This window comes from Euprymna scolopes, chromosome 45 (genome assembly GCF_053919585.1).
Source record: "Euprymna scolopes isolate OS-2025 chromosome 45, ASM5391958v1, whole genome shotgun sequence".
Lineage (NCBI taxonomy): Eukaryota > Metazoa > Mollusca > Cephalopoda > Sepiida > Sepiolidae > Euprymna > Euprymna scolopes.
The window spans coordinates 33,489,727-33,509,012 of record NC_136526.1 but is presented as its reverse complement, the minus strand read 5'-3'; the positions used below and the strand labels follow the sequence as shown (position 1 = coordinate 33,509,012).

Sequence of the window (19,286 nt, the reverse complement as noted above, 5' to 3'; positions counted from 1 at the left end):
ATATAAACGTTTGTGAACCATCTTGCGCATTGTAAATCAGGGGTGATATCCTCAAAAGTTGGAGTTGCATAATGTAGTCTGCACACTGCTTAATTAAAGTTAACCCATGATGTTGGTTCGGTAACTTAGGATATTATCGTGGCTACCATAATATGATGGCCTAGCAACGACTATAATTTAGTCTGGTGACATCACCAATCATTGGTCTGTTGAAATTTGGTCATGTGTCTCATGACTAAACCGGAAGTGGGTTTAAAGTTTTGGAGGGTTAAATAAATTTAAACATGCCTTTGAGATGTATAGTTCCAAAATGCCAAGGTAACTACGAAAATGGATCACGGACTACGTTTTTTTTTTTTCGCACATTAATTTCCAACTCAAGGGTACGGGTTCGATTCTCATACTCACCTACCAAAACATCTTTTTTATATTATTTAACAACCCCCCCCCCGAGTTTTGATTTACCTCAAGACACCCGGGGATCGCCGGGTACCCCCCGCTAGTCTCTTTATATAGCATATAATGATGGTATTGTCTTGCCTAATAGAAGTCCAATAATTTTTATCTTTAAACGTTAATTTTTTTTTTCGAAATCATCAATATTATGGAAAATTTCAACAGTACCAGCTGTCGAGTTAAAGCTCAAGCCACTTTACTCACATTCAACTGATGAAGCATGGAGGAAACAGGAAAGGAGGATTAGGCACCATAAGACGGGGAAAGAGCTAAAAGGCCTCAACGTGGGTGATAATGTTCGAGTTCAGCCACACAGTCCTTCAACAAGAGAGTGAAGGGAAGCAAGAGACGGACAACGATACCGCCGAAACAGGCGATTCCTGCACAAAACGCCTGAGTCAAAGCATTCCTTCCCAGGACACCATCAAACAACACACACAGCTGATGATCACCCTCAGTCTCAAATACAGCCTGACAATCCCATATCACAAAGAAAAAGGATCGCACAGGAAAATGAACCGACTGAAGAAAACGTTTGTGTAAGGAATGACAGCCAACAAGTGAACACGCACTCAGGACGCATTAATCGAAAACCTGCACGGTACAATGAATGAACAATTCACCCTCCCCCATGTGGCCATTTAAAACCCTGTCCCTACCCCTTCCCCCTTAGAGGAAAACAAAATAAACAAACACCCTCCCCAACGGGGGGAGATGTTGCATATAGCTAAACCCCCACCACTGCCCCCACCTGCCCTTTCTATGAACTCTCCAAAAAAGGAGGAAAACTGGCTGTATGAGAAAACATGGCGCTCAATAAAGCTGCTATTACATCCTAACTCCGTGTCGTCTTCACTCTGATATTAACCGTGGACGTAACATCTTGCTTGCTAGGACCTATGACGATGACGTCATTTTTCAGCTGACAGGTCATCTACGATGATGGTCACTATATTATGCCCTGTTCCAATTAATGTGAGCTGTCTGTGTTTGTGTCTGTGTGTGTAAATAAAAATGTATTTAAACAAAGATATATATATATATATATATATATATATATATATATATATATATATATATATATATATATATGCAATATTAAATGGAGTAAATAAACATATTTATTTAGAAATTCCATTGTTCTTGTGAAAAACATTTAATAATCTTACATTTAATATTCATTATTTCTGTGAAAAAACAGTCAATATATCTTACATAAAATCAACAGAGATTAGACCATTCCTGTAATGATCTCGATGGGAGTAAAGTTCTGTGCAGTTATAGGAGGTTCACCATCCCAGGCTTTGCCTTCTCTCGTTGAGAATGGGCTAGTTTATTGTTAATCGCCCGACTCGCCCGTATCTAGGAATGCCAACAGAGTTGCACAGGCACTTTTTGCAGGTCAGAGATTCAGTTCTCTGGGATGATGACTTCTGTATCCCACTTTCTGATTCTTGTGTCACAGTTTTTGCAGGGGGAGAGAACTAAATACCATATTCATTATTTCTGTGAAAAACATTCATTATATCTTATTCTTACATATAATATTCATTATTTCTGAAAAAATTCAATATATCTTGCATTTAATATCTATTTCTGAAAAAATATTTCTGTGAAAAATAGTCAATATATTTTGTATTTAATATTGATTACATTTAATCTTCATTATTTCTGTGAAAATGTGTCTGTAAATAAACAGTTTAGAAATATGTGTCAACGTAACTGATTAACGTCGACTATTTCGTATTTAAGTTAATATGCGTGACTGACACTCATTTTTAACAGTGAAAGAATATTTTTTTTTTTTACTTTAACACAATGCAACAAAAATTTTAAAAAATAAACCAAATTTGATATCACAATAAAGGAAAATAGTTTTAATTTTCTGCGAACTAGCTTTTCCGGTCGCCATCTTAAAATGTTGACTTCTACCCGTCAAACTCGTTTCGTTTTAATTAACTAATCTATTCTCGTTTCTTTGTTAAAATCAGGTTGCCAAACAAAAAGTAAGTAATATTTGAATTTAATCGCTTTTAAAATTCTTTTATACTACAGGGGCGCATCCAAACGCTTATGATTACTTTGTTTTTTATATTACGAACACATTATTACTTTTTTTTGTTTTTGAAAACTCTTTGTAGATTGAAAATGTGGTAAAATTCACCTTTCGTCTTCCTTTGTTTACAAGGGCATTTGGCGGAAGTGACGTCCGACATATTTTTAGCTATGGATATGACCAAAACTGTATAGTGTGATCCTTTTTTTTTTTTTTTTTTTTTTTTGAGAAGTTTTATTCAAACAGTCTTTATTTGAACTTAATGGACTGTTTTTTTTTTGTGTGTGTTTTAAAAAAAAATATTTATGTAGTTTTTCCCGATTAATATGTTTATGAACGTTTACCTAACTTTTATAACAAAAATTAGATAAACGTCGATATCGAAATTTTAAAATTAAAGTTAGTTTTATTTAAAAACAAAAACGAGGTGGGTTTTTTTTTTTTTTCAACTACGGCAAAATTCACCTTTCGTCTTCCTTTAGGCACCGCCAAAAATGGCCGCAAAATCAAGTTGTTGTTGTTTTTTAAAACTAAATTACATTTATTAAAATCCATTATTTCTGAGTAACTTTTTTTTACCAGAAAGATAAAACCCTGAATTTTATCATATAGAAAACAGAATAATGTAAAACCTTTTCCACTATTTTTAATTCAATTTTAAATGTTAAATTTTCCCAAAAAGTTAATAATTGACATTTTTTGTCTTGCACAAAAAACGTATTTAAATATTTAAAAAAAAGGGTTTTTGAAATAATTAATTTATTTATTTATTGTCTAACTAAGATTTAGGATGATTTTCTAAGAGAATATGCAAAAATATTATAATATAAGTACCTGAATTTCAAATAATTCCACTTATTCATATAGCTAACCAGATATTTCGCGTCGACGTAGAGTTCAGATCGACTCGGTTTACGTTTTCGTTTGATAATAAGAAAACTATGGAAGACCAAACAGGCCAAAAAAAACTTATTTTTCAGTGACGAAAATTTCAATGTATTATTAAGCTGAGGCTGGCCAGTACCAGATGGGTGACCATTTGTATGAGTTTGGTTTTTAATGTGTATGTGTGTGGGGGCCAGGCTCCCCAAAATGGGGGGGGGGCAATTTAAAGCAGAATAAAAAAAATTATTTCAGCGCGTTTGGTCCACCGTAGTCGAAAGGCGGCAAACGTTTTCAAACGGGATCGAAAAAATGATGCTATTTTTAACACAAAGGGCACAATATTTATCGATTTTTTTTTGAATCGATTATTCAAAGTCATGCATTATTCGGCTCGCTAAAAAAAAAATTGTTAATTTATTTATCAAAAATTTTTAAATGGCTTTTTTCGTATAAATATTAAAAAAATTTTTTTTTGTTTTGCTTAACTTAAATTAATTATTTTACTTAACATATTCACCGAATTTCACACTTCAAAACTCAAAAGCGGGATAATTAAACACAATCGAAGTTCTGATATTCAGACGTCAAAATAAGGTATGCAAACAATTTTTTTTTTTTTTTTTTGAATCTATAATTCTGTCCCTTACAACAACACAATATGTTTTGTTCAGTTTCAGATGATTATTTTAAGCATATTTGTTCCCACTTCCAAACAAGGGGGGTTTTGTAAGCAAAAAAATATATATATATAAATATCGTTTATGAAAAATAAGTACACTGTTATAAAGTTCATTCTTCTCCTAACAATCGCTGAAAATTTCGTATTGATCGGATAATTACCTGATTTTTGGTAGATTTTTAAAAAGACGGTCCGTCAAAAAGTACTGACCTGCCCCCCCCCAGTTTTGGCGGTGCCTATCTTCCTTTGTTTCAAAAAATAAATTTTGTATTTTTTATTGTAAATTGGTTTATCTTTTTATTATTGAATAAAATTTCAAAGTGATAAATAAATATCTCAAAAAGAAAAAAAAACGCCTATTTTTTTAAAAAATAAAACTCACTTTCATTTTCAAATTTCGATATTTGAAAAACAATCCATATTTCATTATAAAAATTCTATTTTTGTTTGATAAAAAGAAGGAAACAGTTTATAAATATATTTAAAAAAAAAACAGTCCATTAAGCTCAAATAAAGACTGAATAAAACTTCTAAAAAAAAAAAAAAAAAATCATTCTATGCAGTTTTGATCATCCGTAGCTAAAAATATGTTGGACGTCACTTCTGCCAAATGACTTTGTAAACAAAGGACGACGAAAGGTGAATTTTGCCGAAAACGTCACAGTTATTTTGTTTGGTTATTATGTATTTTAACATAATCCTTAACGGCCTGGATAACATGGATAAAAAAAAATCATGATAAATTAATTAATCAGTATGATTTAGTTAAAATAAAACTTTTAATCCCGCTACTAAAATCATCACAAAAAGATATTTAGGTAATTGTGCATAAAGAGAGAGCATAACTATTGAACACACCGGAAGCTGGCAACCGCGTTTCTCAATTGAGGGATGGAAGCACAAAATGGATACAATTTTTAAATATATTTTATGTTTTTTTTTTCACTCCCTTATAATAAAATATATAAAAATATGTAAACTTTTTATCAATTAATTTCATTTTTTAATCGCATATCTTTTCAAATAACTATGTTCATTTCAGTTAATCCCTATATATAAAAAAGAGGCGCCGTCCCCACCCACCCCGGACCAAAATACCGTAGGTGTTCAACAACAGATGACATACAAATTTATTATGTTTTACCTTATTTAACTATAGAACGACATTTAAGATACATTCATTCGTAATATTAAAACATTAGATTTAATCCTATGAGCACCATCACTATCACCACCATCATCATCATCGTCATCATCATTATCATCATCATCGTCATAACCTATAGAGGAGTAGTTCTGATTTTACCCCCTATTCACCAAGAACTACTACTTTCACCCACTTACACTGTGTATATATACTCACAGGAGACTTATTTTTAGACCCCTTTCTACGTAATTGGTCCATTCTCTATTACACATAGCATTCTTCTATACTAAAAATACTAAAGTCTCCCCATACTTGATCCTCACACTTAGATTGACTAACACTACTCCTTCCAATATTCATGCATTATTGGAATATTACATTTCCTTTACTTAGCAAACAGTATTCCACCTTGATGTCTGCCATTCGCAATCCAACAATTTGCTTTGTTCTTTCCTTTTTTTTTCCTGGGATAATTTAAATCATCATATTGGCAGAGATAGAGAATGGATTGACCTCATTTCATTAAGGCGTCATTGTTTGGTTTAAATAAAATAAAAACTATAGATGATTTCAATTCAATTCAAGTGCAGTGGGCAGCAGTCCCGCCTTATAACTTTCTGGTGCCATGTTCATGCCCAACTGAAGGAATACTTTTCTTTTTTTTAATTAATGTTATCGAATTCGTACAGTTATATAGTTTTTTAAAATTTTTTTTAAATGTCGAAATGAAACGAAGAACCTTCATTTGTTTTTTCTTTTAATATTTAGGTATTATTTTTTTACGGTGATATTTGAAATAATTGAAACGATGTAATGCAGTTAATACAAAAAATAAATAAATAAATGAATGATAAATGCATGAAAGATGTTTTTGTTTGTAAATAAATTCCTGCTTCTTTATAAAACTTTGAGACAAACTATTTTGCATCGCGGAACCAGACTGCCTACTGCCTCTAAGTTTTTTCTTTTTTCCTCTTGCTGCGATTAAAAGAAAATTTTTTATGGCTTGTGGTTGCTCGATTCTCTTATTACACCACCTCTCTCCACTCATTCTTGACATTCCAAAAGCCGTTCATAACATGAGGACGTTGGGGATTAGGAAGCAACAACAACAACAACAACACCAACAACAACAACACCAACAACAATAGAAACAAAAACAACACCACCACCAACAACACCAACAACACCAACACCACCACCAACAACAACAACACCACCACCACCACCACCAACAACAACAGCAACACCAACACCAACAACACCAATAACAACCACAACAACTGTACTATACTATTTATAAAGGGGGCACACTTCTACCAGACAACACCAATTAGCAGGTACTGCTAGTATGTTATATATTTTGTCAAAGTATTTAAATATTTTAAAAATATATTTATTTACAGAAACATGAAAAACTATGTGTCACATATTTTAAAGTTTTAGCAGTTTAAAAAAGGTGAATGTGCAACAGAAAATAGTTTCACAGTTTTAAACTGTAGATATGTCACATATGTTAAAAAGACATTCAATTCAAACAATATAATAAGTACGAATCCAGTAGATGATGTTGCTGAAATAGTCTTTTTTAAATCCTAATAATTGAACATAAAGTATTTTGGAAAATTGTATCCATTTTGTACTTCCATACCTCAATAGAGAAATGCGGAAAAAATAATTGATAAAAATAGTTTAGGTATTTTTTATAACTTTTTATTATAAGGAGGGGAAAAAAGATAAATATAAAATATATTTGAAAATTATATCCATTTTGTGCTTCCATACCTTAATTACGAGACGCAGGTGCCAGCTTCCGGTGGGTTTAAAAATTATGCTCTCCCTTTAAGCACAATTACCAATATTTAACATGTTAAGAAAAATGTCAAAGTTTATAGGAAATATTTTTTAATGAAAATGTAATGAAAAGAGGGCACAATACTGACAAAAAAATAAACAGGAAGTGCCAAATGAAATTGAGTCCCAGGTACCGCGTGGATGAGCTATTTTTTAGAAAGTCAACAGAGCGAGCAAAATCTCTGAAATAATGCCAGTGTTACCTTGTTCCTTTTATTATTAACCCAACAACTATTTGTAGGTATGTGCTAAATAAATGGCCGATCTCTGGCCAATGTTTACATTCTTTTCAACTCTAAAAAAAAAAGTTACAATAAAGACGTTTGTAAGTTTTCGGGGGTGTTGAAAATAAATATAACATTTAAAAGTGTCACAGAGAAATATTTTTTTATGATATGAAAAAAATACTATTTTAAAAAGTGGGGATAACTTTTCTATACAAATTTAATGTAAAATTCCTTTATGGCCACCTTGTAGTAAGTTTTTTTTTTGTTTTATTTTTGGGTTGCCTGAAGGTTTTTTTTGTAAACTTTTACTTACTTTCCGTCTTAACAATAACCTCTTAAATGACGACTTATAAAAGTTTTCAGGTATGTTGAAAACGAATATCGCATTAAAATTTGGCACAAACAAGTACTTTTCCAGATATTCAACAAAACCTACAAAAGTTGTCATCTATAAATATAAAAACGAAAATGTATGTATGTGTGTTCGCTTTTTTCAGAGAAGCGGTCAGTCGTCTAACAACTTTTAAAAACTCTTTATATCACATGTAAATCGTAATATCTCAGAGTTAACAATGGGGGTCGCCAGTCTATTTCATTTGCTTGACTTTGGGAAGATAAATATTCAACAGTTTTCACTCACCGCATGTGGGTTAGGCCTTTTCCTATAATAAAAGCGACACTAATTGTCTATGTATTTTTCCGGTCTCAATCGCCGGAAATGTCTGAAAGCAGTGAGCTTTGATCCATGTGGAAATATTATTTCCTTATATCAGAAGACAATTGCTATTCAATTTCGACAAGTGGAGCTATTTCTCCCTACCTGCAACATATTGGGGGGGGAAGCATTCCCGCATTAAATGAAATGCTACCCCGCAGTCAAAAGTTGACCTCATTAAGTCATTAAAACGTGCACCTGCTAATTTAAGTAATTAAATAAATTCAAATGTGTTTCCATTAGCATCTTGCGGTGGCCCAATGGTTAAGGTTGCACTCTTTTTTTTTTCACACTTTAATTTCCAACTTTGCCTCAAGGGTTCGGGTTCGATCCTCATACTTACCTACCAAAACAAATTTTTTTTAACTCCCCCCCCCAGGAGTTTTGATTTACCCAAAACCACACACACCTCCAAACACCCAGGCAACGCCGGGTACCCCCCGCTAGTTTTATAATAAGATGGAAAGTAAGTAAAAATTAATCAAAGAGAGTAAATTTCAGGCAACCCAAAAAACAAAACAAACAAAAAATATCACCAGATGGTCCAAAAAAACTATAAAAGTCGTCATTGTAAAGTATTTTTTGGCATTGACCAAAAGACTTATTTATCTCTACTTTCAATTAAATAATGAAATTTTCTGCAAGTATTTCTTATCAGAATATAATAAACATATTTTATCTTGGTAAAAGTATATTATTTTATGTAAACAATAACATCTTTACTAAAGTTCTATATTGATTATTAAAAACCCATTGTTTTATTTTATTTTTATGAAAATAAAGCATCATAGATGTAAGCAATACATTTAAGAAAAATATTTCTCATATACATATATTTTACAAAAGGCATCAAAGGCCTGTAAATATGGAAGACATTGTTCTACAATTCATTGGGAAGATCCTCTTAAAACACAAATAGCTTTTTCCATCTCTTCTTATATAGTCTTGAAGGGCAAATAACTCACTGGTACTTCCTCTACAATGGGCAGATAATTCCTAGATACTATTCTATTTTATTGCACATACAAAAATGGTCAACACTTAAAACAAGATAGTACATTGCTTAATATCTGCAAAAGTACTTGTTTGTGGCTATTTGTGCAGCATTCGTTTTCAGCATACCCGATAATCTACAAAAGTTCTCATTTTATAAAAGTTATTGTTAAGGTGGAAAGAAAGTATAAAATTACCAAAAAGAAAGAGTTAATTTCAGCCCAAAAAACGAAACAAAAAAAATTATGTCTAGATGGCCCGAAAACATATAAAACTCATCATTGTAAAGTACATTTTGGAGTTGGAAACTAAAAAACATATTTACCTCTGCCTTCACTTAAACAATAACCAAAACCCAATTTTCTGCACATATTTTTTACTAATGATGACAGAATATAATAAACATATTTTTATCTGACTGAAAATATATTTGATGTAAATAATAACACCGTTACTAAAGTTCTGTAAGCATTTAAAACCCATTCTCGTCGATACTATTCCAACACATTAGTCGATAATTCTCTAACCTTGACATTCTCCATCTGTGATGAGAGGATGAATTATCATTTACTATGCATTTGTAGTAACAAGTTTTTTGGTGCTCTTGTTCTGTCGCATGATCGTTGTCTTAATGATGGAAGACTGTCTGTATGTGTACATCATCCTGTGTTGCTCTCTCTTACGCATCTGCTATCAGAAATTTCCATTTCTTCTTCATGAGGCCCACTAGTTAACTTGACATACACAAACAGTTTACATTTACATGTAAATGCATCACTTAAAAAACATCAACAAAAAATGAAAATTATTTATATTAATTTATTTTATTGCGGACTATTAAATTAATTTAATTAAATTAAATAAATTAATACAGATAATACTCATCTCAATAATGAATTCCAATTAAAATGATATATAAAAAATGAAAAGTTTATCTCAATTATATTTAATCAGCTCTTGGCATTTTCACATCTTGGATCGTCAATCAAATGGAAATACTTTGCTTTAAACAATAACAACAACAAATATATGGAAACTAAATACAAAAGTTCCTGGCACATTAAAACCAAGCCCTAATAGCAAGACTAAAAAAGCGTGTGTACAGATCATATTAGAGACATGTGAGTGACGTTACAGCTGAGACAAGAAGTTATGCATGATTGGAGAAGGAAAAATAAAGGTCTTTTGTCAAAACCTAAAACATCAAGTTGTATTTCTTTCCTATTTCTCTCTTCTGTTCCTTGCAACGAAATCTACAATACATTGGGTCCCTATACATGAATGACTATGTTAAGGACAAAATAGAACTGTTTTTCTGAACAACAACAACACAAACGGCAACAAATATATTAAAGTTGTTGGAACCTAAAAATCAAACTGTAATAGCCAGCCTTCTACTGGGTTTACTTCAGTGGCCAACAAATATGGTTTTCACTAGCACAACTACTCTAAATCCTTGTAGTTTGTCTCTTCAGTGTCAAATATGCAGGACACCACTATTCTCTGTATAAGAGGAGTTATTAGAATCTCTGGTTTGAATGCATCAATGCTACACACTGAATGAACTTAATCTTTCACCATGAAAGTACTTAAGAATTATGGAGTAAGTGTATTCTCTCTTGTGGAAATCTGCTTTCCAGTTACAGGCACAGAACGGTAACTTTTATCATTTCTATCACATAGGAGTCACCAATAAAAACAGATTTCATGGAGTCGTGATTGTAGTTAATCTCCACCTCAAAGAGCAAACATGTAATGGGTGGGTGACAGGTGCAATCAACTCTCGTGATCTGCAATGCCGTGTTAGTCAGCCTTTATAGAAACATGTACTAACCAGTGTTTAAAGATGAAACCGTATGCAGCAACGTGTGGCGACTCCTGTCAATGAAACAATTTGTTTAGATGACCACACTATCGTGTGTCAATTCCAAAGTATCTGTGACTTTCATACACACCTTCTCAAGGAGGCTTCTAATAGGGCAGGGATTGTACGAATCAGATTTTCAACCTTGTATGTTAGCAAAACCCTTGAGGATTGTTGAAAGTTTTGTGTAGCTGTTATTGGAAGATTGTTGCCTGATTGCAGGAAGCCATTTTGAATCAAGGTCCTGCATTCTTCACTTTTGGCTGTTGTGAAAATTATCTTTTTTACATGTAATATTGCATCACTTATCCCCGAGTGGCCATTGGGCCTCGATAAGTGGTGAACTCCATGTAAAAAAAAATCACTTTCATACATCGATATTAAGGTGTATTTGACTGTAGTGTTGATTAATAAGTGTTTTTTTTTCTTATAGGTACCTGCTATGTATCAGGATTTGCTTTATCAGAAATCTGTACATTATTACTCTTTCTTTGGAATTTAACAGGTGCAGGTTTTTAATATTTTACAGCGCTTGGTTTAAAAAATATGGTTACTTATAATACTATCACAGCTACCAGTCGTATCTGACAGAGAAGGTACTTCTCTGTGGTAGAGTTGAGTCAATTTGGTCATAGCAGTTCAAAGAGTAGCATGTAAGTTTCCAGTGTGCATGTTTCCTGTATTAAATTCCAGATCATGACTGGGTCTTCCAATCGGCATATATACTTGTATCGGGCCTTTTTTGTCTAAAACCATGCCCATTCTCATCTGCTGCATAGAATCCTCTCAAATGTCATTCTGGTTTTTAACTTGCAACATGTTAAAATGATTGTGAAGCATTTCTTTTTTGAGTTTAATGTTTTCCTTCTGTAGCTCAATAAATTTCTTCATAAAATATACTTTCATGTTCCATGGTAGTTGATAGTGAGTAAGTTCAATGTCCAATGTAGTGTTTAAAAAGTTTCACAATTTACAATTTTTAATCCTTTTAGTAACGCCATGAAAAACATGGAAGATGTTCTGCTCAATACTAGGATCCTCTCAAAACGCTTTCATGTAAATAAAATCAAGATAAGCTGAAGTAAAATTCGTCGAATAAACAATATTATCTTTGTTTATTCAATATTCTTCCACGAAAATATTTGCAAAAAATATTTAATGTGATTTTAATAAACTTATTCTTCTGCCAAGTACACGGCTACAGGTTTAAAGATGATTCGTTTGCTACAAAAATTCTTGTTAAACTGTTTCTGCTATTGTGACTTTATTCTTTTGTCAGCACATAGTTCCCCTACTGCAGTTAATAGAAGAAGAGATGCCTAGCACCGCTTGCAAAACAAGCCCTTGTTAAACTGTCTCTGCTATTGTGTCTTTATTCCCTTGCCATCACATTATTATATCTTCTACGTATTTCATTCATTTTTTTTTACTCTTATTCACTCCAAACAAGACATATTGCCACTTGGATGTAGAGGGTTACTATTTAAGAGTATGTCTGCAGGAATACTTTCTAGGGAGTTGAACAGCAAGATGTCTATTTGCATAACATTTACAGTTCTGTATGTTAGTAACAGTCAAGGAAGCAGGAAAGAATGAGGGAATTACAAAATCTAGCAGTTCGATGTAAGGAAGAAAAATTTCAGCCATCTACGGATTATACATGTAACAGTAAGATTCTGCTGCCTATTAGTTATGGTATTCCTGTCAAGAAGCACAATTGCAAATTTCAGTGTTTATAGGAATATTTACCATTTTTAAATCAAGTATGTTTTGAAAAAAGAGGTGACAAAAAAAAAATGACGGAAATTTTCAAATAAATTGTGCAACTTGAAATTTAAAATTGCTTTGACGATCCTTCTTTACAAGCATAATCATTCAAATCAGCATTTCACTCCATCTGTCAGGTATACAGCATAAATAACACTTCACTAAAAAGTACCGATAATACATGTCTGTAGACACTGACTACATCTGAATATTCAAGCAAATTGAATACAGATCTTACAGATTATATGATGTATTAGTCTACTTTTTTTCTTCTTAAAATCATGTAAGGATAGATTATTCATTTTAGGAACAAATACAAAGATGAACGGTTTTTTTCTTCACTTTCTGCAGACAATTTTTATTAACATATTGGTAGAATATTGCCGCTTCCTTCTCTTTATGTTGAACCAAAGTCTGTCGAAAAATTGCTGAAACATTATTCAAAAAGTCTTGCAAAAAATTATAAGTGCTTTTTTTTTTAAATTACATTTTCACCCCAAACAAGGCACATTGCCACTTTAGTGTAGGGGGCTACTCTCAGGGGCAACAACTACTGGGGTACTATATAGGGATTTGGGCAGCAAGATGTTGGTTCACGTTGCACTTGAACTTCTGCATGTAAGTACAGTTAGGAAAGCAGTGATCTGGAATGGAATTCCAAAGTCTAGCGGTTCTGGGGAAGAAACTACTGGAGTAGAAAGATCTTTTACACATAAGGATCTCTACAGTGTGGGGGTGGGATTTTGCAGCTTGTCGGGTCTGTCGAGGGTGTTCACGTCGTGGGGGCACAAGTGCTTGCAGTTCATCAGAGCATTCACCTTTTATAAAGATCACCAATATAATATTGGTGCGTCTCCAAAAACATTTGTAAACTATAAAATTCTTTAAATTATTAAAAATACTTAATTGTTAAATTTTTTATATCATCGAACAAGCTTTTTTGGATATTTAGTTTAATAGTATCTTTAAAAAGCAATGAATTTTTGTAATAGATAACTATTGCAACAAATATCTTTATTATATTTTGAATTTAGTAAAAAAGTTGTTAAATGTTGAAAATAAAGGTTTTGTGGATATTTAGTTTAATATCTATGAAAAGCAATAAATTGTAGTAATAAGTATTGCAACAAATATTTTCATTATATTTGGAATTTAATAAAAAAATAAATTTGCAGATTTTTTGTGCATGGTTAATTTATAATTTAACATTTAGACCCAAATTCAGCAATTCAGACATCTATCTCTAATTTATCTTTTAAACCGTGTATACATGTAAATATTTTATTATTTTATAATACCGTATGAAATTAAATTATTTCATGAAATTTTTCTTTTTTATTTTGCAGAATATCAGGCAGTCAATACAATACAAATTGCAAAAGCCGAAAAACAAGAGAAATCATAGACTTCTGCATTCTACGTTTATTTTTATAAAATTGAATTTTATGAAAATATAGTAAAAAATCCTGACAACTAAATATGTATTTCTTCTATTCTTATTCTTTTAAATATATTACTAGTTGAAATAATTATCGCTAGTGTATATGACTAATGAACTCATTGACCCTTTCATAAATGCAGTGAATAATAATAACTTATATTAGACTTTAATGATGACCTGCATAATGGTCAGTTTGTTAGAACAACAGTTCTAACTAACTGACCATTACACAGAAAATGATTTATATATAACCAAATTCTAATAATCGATATACATTATGTTAATATTGAAGGTTGAAATATTATCTTTTAAATATGTTCAGTTTGATATAATCTTATAAAATGCATGCATATTCACTTGTTAAAATAATTGCGTTTGAGTGCACATGGCTCACCAGCCTTTTATTAAGTTTAGTATTAAGTTCTTGGGTTAGTAGATGTGGAAAAGCTGAGATATCAGATTAAGTTCTCAACGGAAGAATGTGGAAAACATAGGAGGAAAAGATAAGAATGGACACAGCAGAAAAAGTGATGAATAAAAACCTCGTCAAAGATAGGTTAGTTTGATTACTAAAATCCGTCTGATTTATACTACCATATATAACGAACATTAAACCAAATATAATTATATTTTTTTTTATTTTGATAAAAGCTCTTATGCTTAAAGTTCTTTATATCATCAAAAATTTATTCATGGTGCTTGGTTTAATTGTGAACTAACAGAGTTACACATTAAATTCTTGAGAAAATAGTGAAACCTTGTATGAGATCTTTATTATGGGTTGTAAAAATGATTAGTTTTGTAGAATTATCAATTAAACGACAGAGAAAATCGTATATATTTAACTGAAGTTTTGGATATCTATACCCATTTCCTTATTTAAAGAAAAGTGTAAATACCCTCTTATAATCTGGGTAAGCGCTCTCTGATTTATATACTTTCCATTTTGATCGGTCTGTAGATGTGCAGTGCATAGACTTAATCATTTGTGTACAAAATTCCTATTTACATGCTATCAATTATATTTAAAAATATATTTTAATTTAAACATTATAAAATATAAATTGTAAACGATCTAGTAAATTTTAAATCATTAAACTTTAACAGGAATCTTTTCTAAAAAAAAAAATTAAATATAACAAAACAAATTCTATTAAAAAACGTAAATATTTCGACTTTAAAAATGGACACTAAATCAGCGACTGAGGGGAAAACATATTCTTGTGAAGAATGTTGTTCTTCGTTTGCAAGTAAACATTATTTGGCCATTCATATGCAAACCCATACTGGAAAGAAACCACATTCTTGTGCAGTATGTGGCTTTTCGTTTAGAATGAAAAACAGCTTGGCCATTCATATGCGAACACATACTGGAGAGAAACCATATTCTTGTGAAGTATGTGCCTCTTCATTTACAAGAAAACACAGTTTAGTTCTTCATATGCGAACACATACTGGAGAGAAACCATATTCTTGTGAAGTATGTGGCTCTTCTTTTACACAGAAACATAACTTAGTCTGTCATATGCGAACACATACTGGAGAGAAACCACATTCTTGTAAAGTATGTGATTCTGCTTTTACAACTAAACAACAAGTATTCATTCATATGCGAAAACATACTGGACAGAAAAAATATTCTTGTGAAGAATGTGGCTCTTCTTTTACATGTAAACACAATTTAGTTATTCATGTGCGAAAACATACTGGAGAGAAACCATATTCTTGTGAAATGTGTGACTTTGCTTTTACAAGTAAACAGTATTTGGCCATTCATATGCGAACACACACTGAAGAGAAACCATATTCTTGCGCAGTATGTGGTGTTTCATTTAAAATGAAAAACAGCTTGGTCAGTCATATGCGAACACATACTGGCGAGAAACCATATTCTTGTGGAGTATGTGGCTCTTCTTTTACACAGAAACATAACTTAGCCTATCATATGCGAACACATACTGGAGAGAAACCACATTCTTGTAAAGTATGTGGTTCGTCTTTTACAACTAAACAACAATTAGTTATGCATATGCGAAAACATACTGGACAGAAAAAATATTCTTGTGAAGAATGTGGCTCTTTTTTTACAACTAAACACTATTCAGCTATTCATATGCGAACACATACTGGAGAGAAACCATATTCTTGTGAAATGTGTGGCTTTGCTTTTACATGGAAACAGGATTTGTTGCGACATATGCGAACACATAAGAAACTGGATTCATAGGGAGATATCAATCATACCAGTTATTATAGGTACCACAGACCTTATGAAGAAAAACCGGAAGTCCTGCGATCCAGACAATTGCACTAAAGGGAACAACGAGGAGACTAAAAAAAGCTATCAGTTGGTTTCAATAAAAAAAACAACAAGGCAATGTTTGCAGCTGGTTAGCTGCCCCATAGGCAATGCTTCAAAAGAATAAATTTTTAAAAAGAGGAGAAATAATTTTGAAAATATTTGACTCTTCTTTTACAAAATATGTTAAACAGATGACACTATATAGCACATTTACAAAGAGAAGAATTATGTAATAACATATGCGAGTGTATGCTAAAATGAAACCATATTCTTGTAGATTATCTTTGTTATTTTTCATAAGAAATCCAACATCCTGCATTTGAATTTTTCTTGTAAACAACTCATATTTTTTTAATATCAAGTTTGTAGCTTTTATAGGCATACATTATGTCGTTCTTCCTATCAAACAAATTTAATATTTAGATGCTACAACGATATCATATTTTAGAAACTTTATGGTGCAATACAGTCGAACACATAATTTGCAGTGTGTGAGCGCTTTACACATATGCAAATGCATATTCCTGTGAAATGTTTTGTACACAGAAATAAAGTTTGGTCATTCATGAAAAATGTAGTGCTGTTATTTTAAAACTCAATATGTCGCAAAATATAATGAGACTAGAGAAAAATCTTTTTTATTATTAATTTACAGATTTTATAAATTATTTCGATAATGCAATAATATAAGAACAACTGTTAATTCATGTGTTAAACTACATTTAAAATAATATTAGCCAACTTACAAGACTTATTATAAATTTGAGAATAAATCACTGCAAAGCTGATTAACTTTTTCAATGAATTAAGAATGTTGCAGTATTTTTTATACATAATGGGGATATGGTCCCTCACAGTTGGAAGATTCTATTTATAAACGATGCTGCTTGTAACTGACGAATCAAATTAATTCACGTTCTGCTACTAACCAATCAGAAACCAGAATTGCTCCATAAAAATTAAACCTTTTTCTTTATCAACCTTGCATATGTTTTCTTCGTGTCAACATGGGAAGAATCTTTTGCTCCTTGGCTACAAAATTATGAAGTCAGGAACCTGACCAAACCAACAGTCTACTGAGAACCAGTCATCCCCAAGACTTTAGTCTTGGGGATGACTGGTTCTATAGAACAACTAACCACCGAAAACTCTTCTGAAGCTAAACATGGCTTCCAACTCCAGAAAAAAATGTAGTTATTACTTTTGAATTTGTTTTTTTATTCATAACAGAAAAAGATTGCAATTTTTTACATTTCATAAAATTGGAGTTTGATTTTTGGTCAGATCAGAAATCAATTTTTACTTAATTAGAAAAGTTCTGAAATCATATTTTAATGATAATTTCATATCAACAAAATACTCCAAAATATCTAGAAAATATCTGTAGTTCTTCTATCTGTGTTTGCATCTGTTCTCACTTCAGATATTTAAAATTTTATCAAAATAAAAGGCAATATTTTTAACGAAATTATACTCTTTATATGTCATGGAAAAACAGTTTTATTCCGTTTTATTTAATGTCGGAAATAAATAGTTGATTTAATCTATTTATGTAAAGAAATTGGTTCCTAAGACAAAATCGATTGGAAAATGTCATTGGAAACATTTTGGAACAATTTTTCGTGCATATGTTTAAATACATTTTGTAGAAATTAAATACAAAGATGAATAACCTTCTGAATTAAATGAAAATATGGATATTTTGCAAAAAATCTTTTGTTATATGAAAAAAAATACTGTAGTTAGAGCATTTTATAAAATGTATGTTTGATCTTTCGGACTCATCAAAAATCAATTTTTCTCATGCAAGAAAATGATGATTTTTAAAATCATTTCTAATTATACTTTAACACCAAAATAAAATTATATTGCCCAAACTACTTAGAAATTTTTTGCAATTTTTCTTTCCGTATTTGTATATAAATTCATCTGGGTTTTTTTTTTTCAGATATGTTACCAAAATTGGTGCAGTATTTTGTATTTGTATATTAATTTGTCTATTTTCTTTCAAATATTTATAATGTTACCAAAATGAAACGATTTAAAATTAAATTTATGATTTATACAATATGTTCCGAAAGTGGATTATAAGTCGAAAGAAAATATTTTATAAGATAACACTGATTTGAATAAGTGTCCTGTTAAAAACGGTCCTAAAATAATTCCTATCCTGGGACCTAATTATTTATTGTATGGAATATTGTATTTCATTAGTTTTTGCTGACATTGCACCAGTGATGAGCAAAAAAATTTCTGTAACAACAGATTTTGTAAAATTAACTTTCATTTAAAAATACAGCATTTGTTAACTTTTTGTATGATGTTTTGTTAACTATTGAAAATAAATCCGTGTTTTCTTTAATGTTCTTTTCAAAAATTATTTTACTATATAAAAATTATTAAAATCTTTTTGCTTTTCTATAAAAATTCCTTTCTTAATTTTTGTGTTATTCTCGCAAAAAAATTATACTGAAATCGTTTTACGAAAAAGTAATTACTCTGATCTCAGTCGGTGATGGAGAAGGTAATGTTTTGGAGGAGCAAGCAATTTCTTTGGTGGAATTCGTTGTCAGAATTTGTTACTGCGAAAATAAAACGTCAGTGGTGATCAAAATATTTTTCCTTGTTTTGTAAAATTAACATTTGTAACTATTTCCGTGGAAATTGAAGTCGTTAAGTTGCTCGTTGCTAAACTTTGGTGACTAATTGTATTGTTGACGAGTTTACTTCAGTGGAGATTGTAAAAATATTTGTTGAAAAATAATGTTCTGAGATATTTTCAGCTTTTGGATACTTGGTAACAGTCTTGTTTATAAAATTCGAAATATTTCCATTGCTTGACTTCTCACATCTATTAAGTTCCCCAACTCATGTTGCAGTAAAAGTTCCCCATACCATTA

General features: G+C 31.2%; 1 protein-coding gene across 1 annotated transcript; it reads left to right on the top strand.

The window, feature by feature from the left end:
* The first annotated feature begins 2,354 nt into the window (after positions 1–2,354).
* On the top strand, positions 2,355–18,704 carry LOC145269395 (uncharacterized). The gene is made up of 2 exons (XM_080125080.1): positions 2,355–2,462; positions 13,990–18,704. The coding sequence occupies exon 2, from the start codon at positions 15,268–15,270 to the stop codon at positions 16,309–16,311; it is 1,044 nt and encodes a 347-aa protein (XP_079981206.1). The 5' UTR covers positions 2,355–2,462; positions 13,990–15,267; the 3' UTR covers positions 16,312–18,704.
* Positions 18,705–19,286: the final 582 nt, after the last annotated feature.